Source organism: Emys orbicularis, chromosome 4 (genome assembly GCF_028017835.1).
Source record: "Emys orbicularis isolate rEmyOrb1 chromosome 4, rEmyOrb1.hap1, whole genome shotgun sequence".
Taxonomy (NCBI): Eukaryota; Metazoa; Chordata; order Testudines; family Emydidae; genus Emys; species Emys orbicularis.
In genome coordinates this window covers 66,989,375-67,007,934 of record NC_088686.1, presented here as the reverse complement: position 1 = coordinate 67,007,934, position 18,560 = coordinate 66,989,375, and the positions used below count along the sequence as shown (strand labels likewise).

The 18,560-nt window shown below is 44.8% G+C and overlaps 1 protein-coding gene across 1 annotated transcript in view; it reads left to right on the top strand.

Annotated features, from left to right (window-relative positions):
* The first annotated feature begins 5,565 nt into the window (after positions 1–5,565).
* The window catches only part of RBM25 (RNA binding motif protein 25), a 39,567-nt gene continuing 26,572 nt past the window's right edge, over positions 5,566–18,560 (top strand). Inside the window, exons 1-2 of the mRNA XM_065403574.1 lie at positions 5,566–5,602; positions 13,512–13,632. Of these exons, the coding sequence (XP_065259646.1) occupies positions 5,600–5,602; positions 13,512–13,632 (124 nt within the window). The 5' untranslated portion in view covers positions 5,566–5,599. The remainder of the gene's footprint in view (positions 5,603–13,511; positions 13,633–18,560) is intronic.

Here is an 18,560-nt window from a genome sequence, read left to right as displayed (position 1 = left end):
TTCTTTCCCACTCGCCTCACACATTCCTCGCTTCTACAAATCTCGCGTTATTAGGGTTACAGTTAGCCTAACTCTTGCTAACGAACTGTCATGCATTGCATCCCCTTCCTGTCAGTTCTTTCTCTGCTTCCACACTAGGAATTGTTATACCAGATGAGATCAATGGTCCCATTTAGTCCCATATCATGTTTCTGACAGTGGCCAGGACTTCATATTTCAGAGAATGATGTAAAATCCTTATGGTCAATGGACAACTCTGGCTGTACAGGTTAGTAGTGTGGATTTAAAAAAGTTGTATTGTTGCCTTTTAATTTCACTGGGCATCCCTTTGCTCTTCTATTATAGGAAAGAGGGTAAATAGGGAAGACTGATTTATCTTCTCTATACCAGTCATTATTTTAGATACCTCTATTACATTATCCAGTGTGGGCTTGGTCCCAGGCCCGGTGACTTCAGTGGTGCTGGATTCTGCACCAAAGTAACTGGATTTAGGCTGTTACGTGACAGTCATTTTATAGTCATGCCTCAAGTGCTCTGGGTGCTGGCATGGCTGGAAACAGTTTGTTGCTGTTGGTGTTGGAAGAGGACTTTGCTATTGTCAAGCTCCACACCCAAAATATATATATCCTCTTTTCATCCTGACTGCATGTTTGGTGACTGTGATGCTTGAATCATCTTGTCTGACACTGAAAAAACTTCAGTTCTCTTATTTTCTATTCATACCATCCATCTTCTTGCCATTACTATTTATGTCCAGTCTCTTACATGGCTATCTCCTGAAAGGGTATGAGCATCCATACAGAAAACAACTTTAAAAACACAAACAAACCTCATTTCCCTACTTGCTGCTCTTGTAATGTGGCTTTTCCCTCATTCTTCCGTCTGTATTCAATCATTTTACTTTTTTTTTTTTCAGAATCCAAATATTCTTGAATGAGTAGGGTCTCCAAATATCAAATCCTCCATATTCAATTATCAACCTTCCACCTGTCCTGATTAGCTACACCTCTACCTCGATATAACGCTGTCCTCAGGAGCCAAAAAATCTTACCACATTATAGGTGAAACCGCGTTGTATTGAACTTGCTTTGATCCACCGGAGTACGCAGCCCCTCCTCCCCCCCCCCCCCCCCCCCCGGAGCACTGCTTTACCACGTTATATCCAAATTCGTGTTATATCGGGTCACGTTATATCGAGGTAGAGGTGTAGTTCCTGTTAGAACACTGATTTTTGGTAGTTGCCAAACTTCTTGAAAAGAATGTGTAGATATGAAAAACTACTGTCAAATACCATAGTTAAAAACTAGTTTTACACTTTAATTTCAATTGTTTTAACAGTCTCTTAGAAGACTGAAAATAATTAATTATAAAAAGCAGTGCAGATAAACTAATATTAAATAATATTTTGGTGCTTATTGCTTATATGGTAAGATATACTGTAATGCAAATTTTAGACTATTCAAACTTGTAGTGAAAGAAGAATTATGGCAGGCTTGCTAGTATACACAGCAAGGAGAGTGTGGAATGGCTGGAGCACATTCCCAGCTCTGCACTGACCTCCTGGGTGACCTAGGGCAAGCCATTTCTCTTTCTGCTTCAATGGCTTAATCTTGTAAAAAGATGATAAAACTTCCCTACTTAACAAAAATGTTTTAAGTTTAAGGTTTAGTATTGAATATTAAGTGATGTATCCTTGGGGGTGGGGGGAAGAATTATAAATGTACAAGGATTATTTCATCCATTTTACAGATAGGGAAATGGAGGCACTAAATTTAAGGGATTTAGTCACCTAAATCCCTTAATTTAATTCAATTAAATTTAGACAGAAAAGCATGGTGGGGCAGGGAAAGAGGAACAATACAACCATTGGTTGTGAGGGAGCTGTGCTGCTAGGGAAGAATGGGGATGGGGTTAAATCAATGTAGACGTCCCAGGAGCTACAAAGGTAGGAACATTTTTGCCTTTCTTCATCACCAATGCTCTATATCTTTAGAGCCCGCATTGCCTTTCCAAACCCTCTTTCACTGAGGGAAGTATTGGAAAGAATCTCTTCAAGGTGAACTGTGACAATTCCTGGACCTTCTGTCCCCTTCCTTGAAAACCAATGGATAGGCTATATTTGAAGAAAACAGACTGTAAATAGTTAATGATTGTTGTAAATAATTGTTTATAATGTGTGTGAGAGAGTGCAATCTACCCTTTGATTGTTGGCTGCAGCTTAGAAAGAACATAAGGATTCACCTATATTTCACCAAAACAAAGACTTTCCTTTAATTCAAGGATTTTAGAGCTAAGGACTTGAGTTCTAGTGCTGACTTTAAATTTGGAAAATGTTACATTGCATATTTCAGAAACCAACTTAACTCTGCACTCTGTATAGCTGCCCACCATCTATATAACAGATAGTAGTATACTTATAACAACCACAATTTCAAAAATGGAATTAGAAATTCAATACATTCTGCAGGTAAGTTAACTCTCTTTTCTTTGGTAACTAAGTAATGTACTAGGCTGTGTTGAGCAAAGTATTCTGGGGCCTATAGAAGGAAACATAAAGTGGATTGGGATAAACCGAATATGTGATTGGCATCTGGAAACTGGGGTCTCTGACTCACAAAGGAAGGATGAATAGCCAACATATTTGGCTAGGTTTGAGAAAGATAATTTTTATAATATTGGAATAATGGGTGAGCAGGTGGATGTGGGAAGGAAGTGTTGTTGCTGAACTCTATACTTGGACAATTTACAAGGTTTATTGATCGGAGAGACTAGTTGGGATGGGGGAGGGTGGAGTCTGGGGTCTAAATATTTAGGGTAAAGTAAAGAGCAATAGGTAGATGTCTATACCTAATAATGAATGGGTGAACTGGTGTCTGTGTGGGTCAAAGTACCAAAATACCATGGATTTCTTAATAAGGGTCAAAATGGGGATAAATTACAATTGTCTTGTGAATTATTAGTATCTCTGGAAGTGGTATTGTGAATTTCGATTTAAAAAATTTTTTTTTCAGAAAGACTATAGTCTCAAAAGGAGTAAGCAACAAGCTGTGATCTGAGACCACGAGATGGGAGCCAGGAATTTTACATTTCTCAATCCTGCCTCTCTTTCTTCTTCAGTTTTCCCATCTGTAACATGAAGATAAGATTTGTCTGCCTCACAGATCTACTGTGTGGATAAATTAATGTTCATAAAACACTAGACTAATAGTGCTAGATACTGCAACTGTTACATTTGTATTTATTAGTAAGGCTGCAAGTCTGTCACAGAGGTCACGCATTCCGTGACTTTCTGGTACCTCTGAGACTTCTGCAGCGGCCAGTGCGTCTGGCCTGGGGCCAACCACACTGGCCGCTGCTGGGGCAGTCTTGGTCCACTGTGCCCCCCCCCCCCCAGTACCAGCGGGGGTCCTGGGCCGCACACTGACACTTGCTCCCCCAAGCACCAGTGGGGGTCCCGGGCCATGGGCCCCTGCCCCCCCCCGCATCAGTGGGGGTCTCGGGCTGCGTGCTGCTGCCCCCCCAAGCACCCATGGTGCCCCCAGGCCATCCCCCCCAAGAGCATCCACAGCACCCCCGGGCCACCCGCTGCCCCAGAGCACTCAAGATTTAGTCAGGGGTATATAGTACAAGTCATGGATAGGTCACAGCCCATGAATTTTTGTTTACTGCCCGTGACCTGTCCATGACTTTTACTAAAAATACCTGTGACTAAAACGTAGCCTTTTTTATTAGTTATGGGGAAGTATAAATTGTAGCTACTGTATGGAGAAATAACTGTAGCTAATCTATGTATTATCCTATTTAAGTTAACAGCCTATAGTAAAGAAATGTTACTTCTAAAAGAGTCAGGTATTCATAAAACAGTGTACTACTGCCAAAACTGTTCAGCCTTGTACATATGCAAATCTATAATTCTCTTTGCTAATAATTTATACAAATCTAATGGAGACAGCTTAAAGGGAAATGGTGCGCTAGACTGATGTTTTCACTGGCCTGCTGGCTGCTCAGGAGTATGTGTGAAACAAGTTAGTGTACTCAGTTTGGTATCTCATTGCTGAATGTTCCAACCTGCTGCCACAATTGACAATCTTGTTAGCAGAAGACAAGGAGTAAATGTGCTATCACAACTGAAATATTGTCTCAGCCTCTACAAGGCAGGCCAACAAAAACTGGCAGGCTCTCTGTGAAGACTATTGTTCATCTAGAACATCTGGCAAATTTCTCCAGCATTGTATTTGTAACAAAATATATGAAATAGATTTCTTCATAGAACAGCAACTTTGCCCCAAGTATTGCTCTCTTCATTACTTGTCTGTGTTATAGGTATTATCCCATACTCTCCTGAAAATTGTCTTGAAGCCTCCTTTCTCACTATTGCAACATTGACTAAACTGACCACTACAAAGCAGCTGTAAATTTGTAGTGTGAGCACCCTCTGCTCTCTTTGACTTGAGGCACTAGCTGTTGTATATACAACACTCGCTGTGAACACTGCCCCCCTTGACTTGAAAATGGGTGGACTGGATTGGCCATAGAATCATAGAACTGGAAGGGACCTTGAGAGATCATCTAGTCCAGCCCCTTGCACTCAATCAAGGCAGGACTAAGTATTTTCTAAACCACCCCAACAGGTGTTTGCCCAACCTGCTCTTAAAAATCCCCAATGATCCACAATCTCCATAGGCAATTTATGCAGTGATTAACCACTCTGACAGTTAGGAAGTTTTTCCTAATGTCCAACTTAAACTAAAGTTCTGGGTGGGTCAAAGTGCCTCGCTGCATTGGCTGGGAATCAAAACCTGGGTCAACTGCTTCAAAAGCCGCTATTCTCACCACTATACCACCAATGCATCCATCTTTTGGCCATGATCCTGCAAAGACTTGTGCTTATCTTTATGTATTGTGCATATAATCCAAGGAAAGCTTTAAAAAGAAATAGTGAGGTAGGTTATGCCTTTTTTGATTTATGTAACATGAGCTGAATTATTGTGTAAAACAGATTCTCAAACTTACACTTACTGTGGCCCAGCTTTTAATGGTCTATACAAGACACTCTCTTTCCTCCCCTTCATGCTCACAGGTACTTCCTCTTTCCACTGGCAATGTCATGGTATCTTCCTGGTAACTACAGTAATTGCCTATAGGGGAAAGTAGTCGGGGGGACGACGACACAGCGTTTTGTATTTCTAAATGCCATTTAATGCGCTTTCGCTGCTGGCAAGGGGCCAGGGAAGCCAGCGGCATGCGCCCTTGTCGCCCTGTGGGCTCCCCCCAACAGTAGCTGCTGTGTGTTACACCAGTACGTCCTGGGTGGCTCATGGCCTTGGGCAATGGGGCGATGCTGGCACCTGGCAGGCAGGACGGTGCCAGGGCTGAGGATGGGGTGCGGCTGTACTGAGCCGCGATGAGAGGAGGAGGAAGCCAACCCCTTGATGCTTTTGTGTTAGGCAGGTGAGACGCCAGCAGCCCGCGGCCACTTGACCTCAAGATGGCGATTCTAGTAAGGGTCAATCAAGTGGTTACCGCTCCTGGCTGCCACCAGCAAAGATGGCGCCGGACGCCCCTTTTCCCCCTACGCCCTTCTAGCCCTCACCACTCTATGGTAAGACGCGCTTTGTGTCTCTGTGCGTATAGCGCGGACGTTCTGTCAGAACTCCCAGGCTGCCTCTATGATCGGGTGGCGCGGTGCAGGCCGGGACGCTGGCGGAAGGGGCGGCTCACGTGACCCCCAGCACAGCACGGCGGCGCGCCTGGCTCTGTGCGGTGTGTTCGCGGCCTAGAGGCCTCCAAGCCCGGCGGAGGCGGCGAGCGGGACAGGCCTTCCCCATCCCCGGCTGGCGTGTGCAGGAGAGGCAGAGGCGGTGCCCCGGACGCGGCTCCTGCCCCTAAGGGAAGGAGGGTGAGTCCCGGGGACAGGTGGGGAGAGAAGCCGCCATCGGCGCCCAGCCACCCGCCCGCGGAGGAGACGCAATCCCCTCCCCCCCCCCCGGGTGCGCGAGGAAACCCCGCTCCCCATCCTGGGGAGAACCCGCCCCCTCCGCCGAGGACCACGAGGGGGCTGCCCAGCGCCGGGGGTGGGCGAGTCTCGCACTGGCGTGTGCATCGGTATATTCCTCCCCCCCCCGCGGAGAGTCTCTGCCCTATGAGAGGGGGAGGCGGGGACGTCCTTTCGCTGAGGGGTGGGGACCACCTGCCATCCTCTCGCTTGGAAACGCGGAGCGTAGCCATCTTCTCTCCCCCCCCCCCCCATGGGGGGGGGGTAATCTCTTCGTCCCCACTGCCTGGCCCTGTGTAGACCCAGTGGTGAGTGAGTGGTGTTAGTTACATGTGTCAGTGTAGGCTACTTAGCACTTGCTCTGGCCAAAACCCATGGTGTTTAAGAACATGCTAGCTGGCTGTGGATCCCACTAGGATAGACCAAGACTAACTAATTTGTTTTTAAACTGTATTGGTTTTGATGATGTCTAGACTGGTAAAATGTATTGCGAGAGAACATTTTAACTAACATGATGTGAAATGTGATTTTTTTTTTTAATGTGGGTAAGGACAATCATATTCAAAAATATGTTAGCTGGCTGTGATTAACAAAACTTTCTACTTGACTCTAGGGAGTCTAGCGTTTTAAAAGTTTTGATAAGAATATCTTTAAACAACACGCGTTTCCTCAGATATGTCTACACCATCTCTGAGAAGGAGATGGAGGCTTTCTCTGTTAGAGGGGAATAGTCTTCCCTTCATTTTAGTTAAAAATGGGGAGTCTCTAACAACTTCCTCCACACATGCATGTTCTCTGTCTGTATCACTTTGTGAGGCGAAGATAAGCCCAGGGGTGGGCAAACTACAGGCCGCATCCGGCCCATCAGGGCTTTGGATCTGGCCCGCGGGATTGCCAGCCCCGTGGCTGTGCTGGAAGCAGCCATCACCACATCCCTGCGGGCTCTGTGCGCTGCCCTTGCCTGCAGGCACCGCCCCCCGCAGCTCCTATTGGCAGCGAATGCGGAACCGCGGCCAATGGGAGCTTTGGGGAAGGTACCCACAGGCGAGGGCAGCGTGCAGAGCTCTCTGCCTTAGCCCCGCTGTGCGCCGCTGCCACCCCGGAGCCACTCAAGGTAAGCGGTGCTGGGCCGAGCCCACACCCCCAAACCCCGTGCCCTGAGCCCCCTCCCGCTCTCCGCACCCCCTACCCTGAGCCCCCAACCTCCTGCCCTAGCCCTACATTCATGGCCCCACATGCAATTTCCCCACCCAGATGTGGCCCTCGAGCCAGAAAGTTTGCCCACCCCTGAGATAAGCCGCCGCCGCCACCACCACCAGTGCAATGCAATAAGTGTGGAAGTTAAGGTTCTAGGCACAGTCAGGCCTTGAGAGAGAGACGCCTAAATCAGAGTCTTTTGTACTTTTTATAGGGGCCAGACACCCCCTCAGTAGTTACTTTGCAAATAGTTTTCTGGGTCTTCATGCTCCTCTCTAAAGATTTCCTGAGAAAGAAGGTGCATTGGATGCTGTAGCCTTAGCCACACTGAGGAGATATAATCATGTTGCTGAGGAATCCTTCTCCCATTCTCAGGATTGGGGTGCAGGCAGGCCCCTTATTGGCCTCCACAAAGTGGAGCTTTGTGTGAGCACAACAAATTGCAGAATCAGGGGCTAAACAGTAAAGTGTGTTGCAGTGAGAGGCAGAGCTGGGAGGGAGGGAAGAGTAATGGGAAGGATAATGGCTATCTGCTGTTTTGGTTGAGTGTGCTGCCTCTTGGCCAGCCTTTGCATACATAGAAGGTGAAAATCCACATCCCTGAGTTACGCAGCTATATTGAGCGAAATCCCAGTGTGCCAAGAATACGATAACAGAACAGATGATGGCAAACTGTAGTTCTAGCTGTTTTCTTCTTCAAAATAACTTAAAATTCTATAATGAGGATTGTGTTGACCTAATTTAGACCCCACTCCTGCATACACTGAACTCAATGGTAATACTGACCAGAACAATTTTCTTCTTCAGTTTCCTCTTCCAGAGGTCACCCTGTTCTGCAATCTTTTTGATATTTTTCTTGCTAACCTGTGCTGTTAAGTGAAATGAAAAATGTGCAAATTATTTGAGGACAACATATAAAAGGGCATTTATTCATTCTTTGGTGGTGGTACTACTTAGGACTAGACTTTGAAGACTCCCATACTCAGAATTGTCTAAAGTTTTTCACCGTAGGAGTTTTGCTTGTTTTAGAAAGTATTTAAAACACTGATGTGGTGAAAAGATTGCACATTTTTAACAAAATATAAGGTAACATAGTATTCAAATCACCAGCAGAATATTTAACATCCTTTTAATTTGAGCAATTCTGATGATATAATTTACAAGCCTCACCAGCATAATTCTGCAACCAGCTGTATATAAAATTAGATTTTGGAGTCCAGACAAAAAAACACTACTAAAATATATATTGGAATATATCTGCATGTGCACCAGATTTTACCTAAGACTTGAACAAACCAAGCTTAAATTTCTGATCTAGACAAAGCTGTTTTTGAGATTGGTTAACCAAACAGTAATAGAAGAATTTTCCAAAAGTGAATTGCACCAACAGCATTTCCTTATTTCAGAAACTGCATTAATCACTTATTCACACAGCTGGCAAGAGTTGAAGGTTCTGTAATTCCTGTGCTACAATTGATGTTACTAACACCTTGTGTAGTGCAGCCTCAGTTTAACATTCAGTGTTGTAATTAACTGTTGCATGAGGAATACAGACTTCTGAATGCTGTTTTTTATAGGTTTTTAAAACAATCTTTTAGTTACCTTTGGAAAGGAAACTGCACATTTTGCTCAATCAGATTTTGAAAAGACCAATATTAAAACAAATGGAAAACTATTCTGGGAACTAATGCTACTAGTGTCAAAAGTTATTGTCATCAAGATATTTCTGCAAGGAGGCTTAGTTGCCAATTTAATAAAAAATTAAAGATGTCCTTGATTGCTTTAATTACATTACTGATTCTAGTAATGAGAAATTCATGATCTACTTACAGCCCTGTCTGCTCACCCACCATTATTAAAAATATATTCTATATATTTAAAGTTCAGAAGTACTCTGAATAATTGAAATTTTAGTTTCTTTAGCCACAGAATGTGAATATGGCATCAGCAGTGCAAGCTTCCCATGCTTACTTGCTAATATGCTGGAACCGTGATGCAATGGAAGTGCTTGGTAATGAGACAGTAGTACAGCCTCCACGTTATTTCAGTATTTGGAATGGCATCACTTGTGATGGTGACTTCAATGTTGTAGACACCTATTCTCCAGGTATTGAACTCTGGACTCTAATCACTGACACATTTTGTGTAGGCTCAGTTTCATTCAAAGTCCTACTATGTTAATGCATTAGTGAAAGCCACCTGTAACTTTGCATAAGGTAATTATAAAAACAAGAGCTATAATATACACTTGTAAATTCTTCTCACTTGTGAAAATATATTGATATCATTTAAGTGCTTACTTCACACTTTTTCTTAACACTTGGGAGAAATCTGAAGTTTACCATATACCTATTGAGTGGACAGAGCTTGAAAAATTTATCAGATCCAGAAAGCTAACCCTACTAGTGGTAGGCCAGTATGAAAGGGCAGCACCTGGTGAGAAGCTCCATACCCCAACTGCTAGGATGCCTACTAGGGTATTCTCTCTGGACCATGCTTGGATGCTCATATCTTTCTGTATTAGCCTTTGGTTTGTGGGTGACCGATAGGGTTGCCAACTGTCTAATCACAGAAACCCAAATATCCCTTCCCCGAGGCCCCACCTGTTCACTCCATCCATCCCCCCTCCCTCCTTCGCTTGCTCTCCCCCACCCTCACTCACTTTCACTGGGCTGGGGTAGGCAGTTGGGGATGGGGTGGGCTTTGGGCTGGGGCTGAGGGGTTTGAAGTGTGGGAGGGGGCTCTGGGCTGAGCCTGGGGCAGGGTGTGGGGTGCAGGAGGGAGTGCAGGGAGCAAGCTCTGGGAGGGAGTTTGGGTGCAGGAGGGAGCTCAGGGCTGGGATAGGGGGTTGGGGTGCAGGCTTTCGGAGGGAGCTTGGGTGCGGGAGGGAGCTCAGGGCTGGGACAGGAGGTTGGGGGGTGGGAGGGGGGTGAGAGGTGCGGGCTCTGGGAGGGCATTTGGGTGCAGGAGGGGGCTACGGGCTTGGGTAGCAGATGGATGCAGGAGGGGGTGTGGAGTGCAGGCTCTGGCTGGGAGGTGCTTACCTCGGGTGGCTCCCAGTTGGTGGCGCAGTGGGGCTAAGGCATGCTCCCTGCCTGCCCTGGTCCCATGCCACTTCCAGAAGCAGCTGGCACGTCTCTGCATCCCGGGAGCTGCGGGGGCAGCGCACGGAGACCTCCTGCCCCCCAGGGGCCGCAGGGATGTGCCAGCTGCTTTTGGGAGCATCGTGAAGCTAGGGCAGGCAGGGAGACTGCTTTAGCCCTGCTGCGCTGCCAGACTTTCAGCGCCTAAAATCTCCCGGTTTGGCTTCAGTAGCTTCTGGGAGATAGCAATTAACTTGAACCACCAAGGCCCTTCTGACTGATTGAAGGGAGAAGGAGCACATGCCCTCTTCTCTCCCTCATCTAAGAGTTTACTAATTGTTGTTGGAGAAATCCTGCTACTCAATTCCTTCTCTCTGGTTCCTGCCTCCCTCTCCCCCCCTCCCCCCCAAAAAAGCCCAACCCCAAAACAAACCAACCGAAAACAACCTCCTGGCTTCTACAAGATGTCTCTCCCCTACCTTCCCTTCACTGAGAATAGCTTCAATATCTGTATCTACTTCTGCTCTTCAGAGCTCTTCTTAATAGCCAGAGAATGAAACTGACATCTTTGTCAGTTTCACTCTTCCAAGAGAATTTTACACAGAGCAGAAAAAACATATCCTATTCCCTTTAACTTCATTTTGCTGTTGCATGTGAAAGCTATGGATAGCAGAGGTACTGGAGCTCTCTCTACACACTCAGGACTATATCATTGAATTGATTCATCTTTTCAAGGGCTAGAAACTTGTTCCTTTTTTAAACAAGTTTAAATTGGTGAATTTTTCGAGCTGTGTAGATAGCAACACATTTCATTCACTGTAGGCCTAGATGTGAAAGGTTGTAAACCCTGTTTGTTCCTTACCAACTGTTTTTTATTCATGTTGAGGGCTAAAGGTTATTCCATTGAATGCTAGGTTTTGCTTTGATTTTGATCAAAAACAAACCTTAGCCTATATGGACATATGAGCCTCCAGTTCATTTGGAACAAATCTGGGTCCAATAGTTCTTTCCTGCCATCCTTCCCAAAAACTGTCTTTATGTATCCACATATGGAGGAGTCCCTTTGTTCAGACCTCTCCTTTCCTGGGACCCTGGGAAGTGATTGCTTGCAAGGGTGCATATCGTGCATTTGGCTTTTGGTTAGGAAAGTACACAACTAAAAAAAACCTCGGTGGAGAAGGGAATCTCCCCGTTCTCCCACCCCAGAAGTCTTAGATGTTAGTAGTTTCAGCTATTTTAAACTGGGTTGTTCTAAGTCAAGTGTAGGTGACAGTATATTTTTGATTCTCAAAGCTTAATGGCGAAAGGGACAGCAATGAGAGCGCATAGAAAGGAGAGGCATGCTAAAAAAATTGAACAGTAGAAAAGTTTTTTTTTCTATTTTGTGTGATGTAAGTATAGCTTAGATCTCATAAATGTGGGAATACTTCTGTTTGCTACCTGGTTTACTCCACCACCTCAGGCCTTGTATCACAGATATATTTTACCTTTACTTGTGGTGGGAAGAGCTAGATGCCCTTTGGCCAGTTAAAGGGACATTGTCTCTACTTGAATCTTTTGTTAATTGGCTAACTTAAAATACTAAACTTGCATAGTGCTCCATTTTAAATAGTAGGAACTAAACTTTAAGAAATAGCTTTTTTTTCCTGCTCCTGCTTAGAGGTATATTTGACGTGAGCTCAAGAGTAACACCACCAAATATGCTTGGACTTGCTGCCCCGGTGTACACGCCTGCTTATTTCCATAGTTCTTCCAGACTCTGTGAAAATAATCTTGGTTCTGAATTCTAATATCACATGTAACTCCTTCCTCTAGACTCTGAGGTCTCTCTGTATCTCTTGTTATGGTAGATAGTGGTATTAGCTTTTAGTGCTAACGTCCTAGCACTACCATGTTTCCTGCTTGCTCCCATGTATGGGAGGTACTCCTAGGCTCAGTGGCTCTTGTTTCGTGCACTTCCCTGCTCCAATATGAGTGGGGTATAGATAGTGTTTCTTGTTCCACATACATCTAGCTCTTGCACCATCCTCATACATCTAGCTCTTGCGCCATCCTGCTCATTCTGGCTCCTGCACTTGGGGGGCACCTTCCCACCCCAAATTATCTCTCTATAACCAACTCTTGCTAAACGAAACCCATTTTTAAGACTGGACAAAAAACATACCTCCAGCAGGATTGGAACCCTGTTGATTCAGGGATAGTGGCTGAGTCTGGCATTCTGACTTTGTGGTACCCCATTTACTTAAGAATATAGGTTCATGGTAGGGTATTTGCTCAAACAGATAACATGCAAATAATGCTGATGAGCATATGGGGGTTTTTTGGTTTGTTTTTTTAACACCAGTTTCATCTGTAAAGACCAGATATTTGAATAACAAGCTAGATTGCTTTTTAAATAGTTTCAGCACTATCTTAGCAATTATATTCACAACTATTATTAAACTAAGAGTATATACCTCCCTTCTGTTTTGGTAGGAGGCGTGTGCACTTTTCAAACTGTAAGTGGTCTCTTGTAAGTGTATATATAGATAGTGACTGTGTCTGAATAGTGAATGCATTTTAGAATGTTCTTTATTATGGGTAGGTAGCATGCTGACTCTTCAGCTCATCAGCTACCAGCCAAGTTGAACCAGCAAACATAGGAACTGGCAAGTTTAAAAATAGACCGGAGAACCCTCTGCATGCCTATCAACTCTCTGTGTTCAAAGTTAGGAATTTTCCTGGTGTTTGTCTCACTAATAGATATTGCTTTTAGCAAAGTGTCAGGAAATCCGGAGTCTGACCCTCGGTAACTTGACTCTCAAACATCTAATACATTACCACTTCATCTGTGCAGGAGAGCTAGTTGGCTTATTGCAAAACTTTATTCTGAAATTATTTTTGATTTTAGATATTGGAAAAGTAACTCCTGTGGGCATATTGTATTTTCTCTGAGCTCGTTATCTACAAACAGTTCTTTGTGAAATGTTTGGCATAAAGAATTAGTTTAATCTCTTGCATCAGTCCATCCTAAAAGGCAAGACTTTCATGTTTAATAATAGCGCTATTAGAAAAGAAGTCTTCCACTACTGCTGCGTTATTGCTTAATTGGGGGAAGGAAACATAAAACTGAAGTTTGCATTTCCAACAGGCAGTCCCTAAAAGGATGAAAATCAGAGTTAGTGTGATGATTATCTGTTCACTCCACTTTGAATAGATGATGTTTTGAGGCTATCTTTTTTTCCTCCCCCCCCCAGATTGCTGCTGCAAGAATGTCTTTTCCACCTCACTTGAATCGCCCTCCTATGGGAATCCCAACACTTCCACCTGGGATTCCACCTCCACAATTTCCTGGTTTTCCTCCACCTGTACCTCCTGGTAAGTGATGTTAGCAAGTAGAACCACCATGGAACCAAGTGAATTTTTCCTGTACTAAATTTTAAACCTTTTGTATTCACTCTTGCACTTATGCAATTGCATACAGGTATTTTAAGGCTGAAGACCCTATTTATCCATAGAAATGTACAATATGAGTAAGCTTCCCATTGTTATGCCCAATGTTTCTCTGACCAGAAATTAAAACTTCTAGGGTGAGAATAGCTCAGTTTCTGTGTCTAGTTATTCCTCATCCTCTCCATTGAGATTGGCTCCCAGTGTCATTTGTTTGTGATGCTGGGTTTTATGACACCTATCTACTTGGCAATGGACTGCAGCTTTCAACTTTTTTCAAATAGGTCACTGTAACAGCCTTTGGATGGTAACCCAAACACCATGGAAGGCACTTTTGGATACCCTGGGGGTGTGTGCTAGGAAAATATAGCAGCAACTTTTAGTAGCTGCTAGCCTGTTTTGAACTTGAACCCATAGGTGAAAGGCTACAGAGCCCATTAGCAGTCCCTTGGCCATGGTTTTAATTTGCACACTGAGAACCTTTCCTTGCTGTTTATATTACAGTACAGGTAGTCCTCAGACTTACGACACAATTGGTTCCTGAAAATTGTGTCGTAAGTCGAAACATCATAACTCGGAACCACAATACACTGCATTGCAGGACCAAGTGTCGTAAAGTCTAAACCAATTGTCATAAGTCGAACCAGAGTGTCAATTCAGAAACATCGTAAGTGCCGTTCATCATAAGTTGATGAACGTCGAGGACTGCCTGTAATGCTGAGAGGCCCCAATCGAGAGGGGGCCCTTTTGTGCTAAGCACTGTGTGAAGACATGGCTTATAGCTTAAGGAGTTTACAATCTAGTCCAATTTGCAAAACACAGATTTTATTTTAATCCTTGTGTCACATCTAAATATTTCCTATCAAGGTTGGCAACTTTTGGGACCATGAGATCCCCTAACATAGAAGAAGTTGGGGATGAGCCAGCCTAATTGTTGTACTCTGTATCACAGGTTGGGACCCCTGAGTTTAGTTCTGTCTCTAGCTTTCTAAGCAAGCAAAATGTTCTGGAGGCATGAGGAGTGTTCTGAGATTTCATAAGGAACAAGGTGGATCCTTGGGATGGAAGATATTACTGGCTGCACATTTGGTTTTGGAATAACTTTCTAAGAACATATATAACTGCCTAAAATAAAACTGAACTCTGTGGACCATGTTTCTCCTCCAAGAGATGCAACTTAAATATCCTGTTCTATGTTTTAACAGATGTCAGCAGGCCATATGGATAACTATTCCAATACTGCTTCATATGGGAATGTGTGCCCTTTCTGGCATTGTCACATGGTGAAGACACACCTATTAGTACCTCATGGTGCCTAATTTTTAGACCTGTTTTGTGTGTGTGTATGTGTGTGTGTGTGTGTGTGTGTTGGGTAAAACTTGCTTTGACTGGACTCTTATAAGCCCATTTTATGCAAAAAGCAAGTTAAAATGCTCTGCTAAACCTGTTGTAACATTAAAATTTCTCTCTCATTCCTTTCCTTCTGATTTTCTGTTGTTGTCTCCTTATACATATTGTGCTTCCCGGTCTCTCTTCTTCCATTTTTAAATCTCTCCCTCTGCTTCCATTTACTCCCCTTCCAGTGTCTCTTCTTCCTCTGCTTAAATTGGGCTATCATTCTAGTTTCTCTTACATTGATTGCTCATTCTTTATTCTCATTCCCAATGCACAGGCCAGCCTCAATCTGAAGACGGAAGCTTTACTTTTTCAGGCTAACAGCACATTCTTCTTTCTGCACTTCAGCTGCATAGCTGGGAGCAGGGAGTAGCTGGAGGCTGGTGGAGTGGGAGAGAAGGGTGAGAGCAGCTGTTAAGTACTGCTGCAAAATGCTGCACAATGCTGCACAGCACATGGACTACAGAAAATGCCTTGCTGACCCTGTGTGTGGCTGTATGGGTTATCCACTGGTGTCTTGTAGAGTAAAATATTTTCAGAAGCCATGTGGCTGAACTGCATATATGGCTATCAATGTTAACAGTTTTATGTCCTAGTGGGTAATTCTGGAATGGTTTGTAGAATATAAAAACACTCATCCACCCCTCCCCTCACCCCCCCACACCCACCAATCCCTTCTTGCATTACATTATTTAAAACTTAAATAGAAGTTTTTGAGATCAACAGGATATTATCTCTCTTCTGCCGAAGCTGCACTTCTTGATTAAATAAACACATTCTGCCACTGAAAGCTTTGTAGTGAAATTCAGAACTGTAACCTGTTTGCCATTACTATGTCCTGAGTGTGTAGACATGTTTGGGTGCTATTGCAAGACTTTATAAAGCCTATTTTTTTGTAGGATGGCCTGAGTACCATCTCCCTTCTTTCCCAATGGCATTTTAAAGAATCTATTCTAAAGTGTTTGATCTATATGCTTGATACATATACGCTTCTGTTATTTGAAGGTCTGCTTATTACCACATAGGACGAAGACCTTATACAAAACAAATTCATTGTTTCAATGGTAGCAATCCATAGGGGGTATAAACAGGAAGAGAGAAGGATTTTGAAAATATCATGGTCTTTCTTGCAACCGGAAAGTGTGATCTGCATCACTAATGTACTCGTGTGTGGGCATAACACCTATTTCCCTAAAGAGGGGACACTGGTTTCTCACTTCTCTACTCTTCTGTGAATAATACTACAGGCAGATAGTGACATCTATAGTTAAGATTGCCATATACTTTTTTGTTACTTGTTTTCAGGTGTTTTGCCAAACTTTAGCTGCATTTTAAAAAAGATCCTGCAGCTGATTCAATGACAAGCTCTAGCACCTTCATACTTTACAACGGGACACGGGGTGAAATTTTGGCAAGGAAGTGTGTGTATGTGTCTCCTCATGGTGTCAAGAATGTGCCTTTTGCTCTCCCTATGAAAAGTCACCTAAATATGACCAAGTTATAAGCATCTGAAAAATTACAGTTCATGTATGCTCAGTATAGATTTGTTAGTTTAGCAGCTAAATTGTCTTGATTGTCAGTATTGGGTTTCAGAGTAGCAGCCGTGTTAGTCTGTATCCGCAAAAATAACAGGAGTACTTGTGGCACCTTAGAGACTAACAAATTTATTAGAGCATAAGCTTTCGTGGGCTACAACCCACTTCTTCGGATGCCACTGTGACGGGTTGGATCACAGAAACCCCCTTGGGAGCTGCCACCCAATGTGCAAAGACTACCCCTGCTTCTGTTTTCCCTGCTAGCTCAGGACTCCAGCACCCCGTCTCGCTGAGTCAGACACTCCTGTCTGGCTCCAACACAGAACAAGGGTCCGAATCAGTTGTCCTGAAGCTGCAAGTTTACCCAAAACAGCTCACAGGAGTGTGCTTGTCTTTAGGACTCAGATGCCCAACTCCCAATGGGGTGTACTCCATACACAGCTCCTTTGTGTTGACCAGACTGCTCCTCCTGGGGGAATTCTGTGCCAATGTGCAAGCGCAGAATTAATGTCCCCTCCAGATTTTACTCTTTCTTTGCAGAATAATTGATTCATGCGCCCCTCCCAGGCAGCAGTCCCAAGTAGGCATATCTGGTTTGGGCATGGGGAGCAGCCTGGGGAGACACAAATCGCCATCTCTTCTCCAGCACGTGCCGCTCCTGGGGCCGGGTCAGACCCATCCCTGGGAACCTTCCGCAGCTGCAGGAGGCTCAGCACTCCCATTTCCTGTCCCCATCGCTCCCCAGCTGCGGGGGGAGGGTTCACTTTGTGGGGAACTGCCCCCTATCCACCTGACCCCCACGCAGACCCCCCTGCTAAGCCCCACCCTACCTGCACCTGGATCACTCTGCTAATCCCCTTGCACCCAGACCCCCACCAAGGGTGACCAGATGTCCCAATTTTATAGTGACAGTCCCGATATTTGAGGCTGTGTCTTCTATGGGCGCCTATTACTCTCCACCCCCGTCACGATTTTTCACACTTGCTCTCTGGTCACCCTATCCCCACCCCATTGAGCCCCAACCAGCTGCACCTGGATCCCCCCTGTAGAGTCCCATTCTCGCTGCACTCAGCACCCCCCAACAAGCCCCGTGCATTGAGATCCCCCAGACACCCAACCAAGCTGCTGGCATCCAGATTGCCACACACAGAACCCTCTCGGGCTGAGCCTGCTTGCCCCACACCTGGATTAGGTGGCAGGGCTGGGCATGTGCCCAAGACTCTCTTCCTCTCACTCGCTATTGCAGAGTGCCTGGAGCTGGGGAGAGACAACAGAGATAACACCAGAGATAACAGCCTTTTACTGCTTACAGTTACTCCGTTAGGTCAGGTAATAGTGGAGCATGCTGTGGGTTTAAAGTTCCCAGTGACCCATTTTGGGGTAGGGGGAGAGACGCAGTCAATATAGTTTCATCTGATGAAATGTTTTGTGTGTTCAATTTTTGTTTTAAAAAAAAACGAAGGTTTGTTACAGGGGTCGGCAACCTTTCAGAAGTGGTGTGCCGAGTCTTCATTTATTCACTTTAATTTAAGGTTTCACGTGCCGGTAATACATGTTAATGTTTTTTAGAAGGTGTCTCTCTCTGTCTATATTATATAACTAAACAAGGTTTTCAAAATGTTTAAGAAGCTTCATTTAAAATTAAATTAAAATGCTGATCTTACGCCGCCAGCCTGCTCAGCCCGCTTCCAGCCTGGGGTTCTGTTCACCTAGGCCTGCAGCGGGCTGAGCGGGGCCTGTGGCCGGGACGCCAGCTGGCAAGGGGCCGGCAGCCGGGACTCCAGACCTGGGGGGGGGTTCAGGGGTCAGGGCAGTGGGGATGTGGGGGGTTCAGGGCAGAAGGCTGGGAGTGTGGGGGGGTGCAGGGCAGAAGGGTGGGGGGGTTCAGGGGTCAGGGCAGAGGGCTGGGTGTGTGTGTGGGGGGGT